This window comes from Trematomus bernacchii, unplaced genomic scaffold, assembly GCF_902827165.1.
Source record: "Trematomus bernacchii unplaced genomic scaffold, fTreBer1.1, whole genome shotgun sequence".
In the NCBI taxonomy this organism is placed as follows: domain Eukaryota; kingdom Metazoa; phylum Chordata; class Actinopteri; order Perciformes; family Nototheniidae; genus Trematomus; species Trematomus bernacchii.
Genome location: NW_022987840.1, coordinates 5,352,371 through 5,353,502, shown reverse-complemented (window position 1 = coordinate 5,353,502; position 1,132 = coordinate 5,352,371). Strand labels below are relative to the sequence as shown.

General features: G+C 38.2%; 1 protein-coding gene across 1 annotated transcript; it reads left to right on the top strand.

The window, feature by feature from the left end:
• Positions 1-348: 348 nt before the first annotated feature.
• Positions 349-919, top strand: LOC117468555 (alkylglycerol monooxygenase-like; the record flags this gene model as incomplete). The annotated part of the gene is given in 1 exon segment (XM_034112742.1): positions 349-919. A coding segment is annotated over 1 exon segment (84 nt), but the record flags the coding sequence as incomplete, so codon positions are not given.
• Positions 920-1,132: the final 213 nt, after the last annotated feature.

Genomic DNA, 1,132 nt, shown 5'->3' with positions numbered 1-1,132 from the left:
AACAAACAATGAATCACTTAAATGGCAGTTTAATTGGCGATCCATTTGGATGAAAATAACATCCAACACTGGTTATTCAATATATCAACACAGCATTTTATTATATGCCGTACAAACTGTCGGCTCATTAACACTTTTACAGTCAAACATCTTAGCCGGTTTTCAAACCCGTTTAGAGAACAGACTGCTGGTGTCTGTTCTTAATGATTCGATGACAGTCACCTACACTGTCATCTTGGCTAAATCAGTGTAGCTTCACAATCTGATTTTCTACATGGTGCCACATTCGTTATTTTGAAGAAAGTATAATGAGTTATCTGCTGCTAATCCTTCTCTCTGTGTGTTGTCCAGGCCTTTGTCTCCCTCTCTCTGCTGTACTGGGCTCTGCAGAGTTTCTCCCAGATGTTCAGCATCAGGAAGAAGACCGACTGAGTCAACATAAGAAGACTCAGACCACATTTTACCTTTTTAAGTCAAAATTGACATTGACATAAATCCATATTTATACATGTTTTAATCACCTTAAATATTTGTTTAATAACATATCTGCATGTAGAGTACGAGACGCAGTTATCTCAGCTTTTGCTTGATTCACTTTAAACGTTTTATGTATAACTGTTTAAGGTCTGTTTAAGCTTTACCATGTAAAGCAGCCATAAAACAAGACTCTCACATGACACATTTCTCTCTCCTTATAAATGTCTTCTGTGATTTTGTCTCTACACTGTAATAACAGAGGTGCTGCGGTGCTAATTAAAGTACTAATAAATTAACATTTTATATATTACCTTTATGCAACATATATCTCCTATATAAGAAAATGTTTCTTATACTTTTGCCTTTTAATTTTGATTTGCACAACACTGTACGATACATTGTCTTTCAATTTCTTATTGCAATAAAAGATTTGTAATCTCCACTGTGCGTGTGCGTGTGCGTGTGCGTGTGCGTGTGCGTGTGCGCGCGTGTGTGTGTGTGTGTGTGTGTGAAGAGCAGATTGTCCGCATTAATTCCTCCTCCCAGCCTCCAGATCTTGTGTGGGAGTGACACACAGTCCTCAGCAGATGGTGCTGTTATCAACCGCCAAAAGTCTTGTAAATCCACAAACTGTTTACAAGTGGCAGCTGTGTTC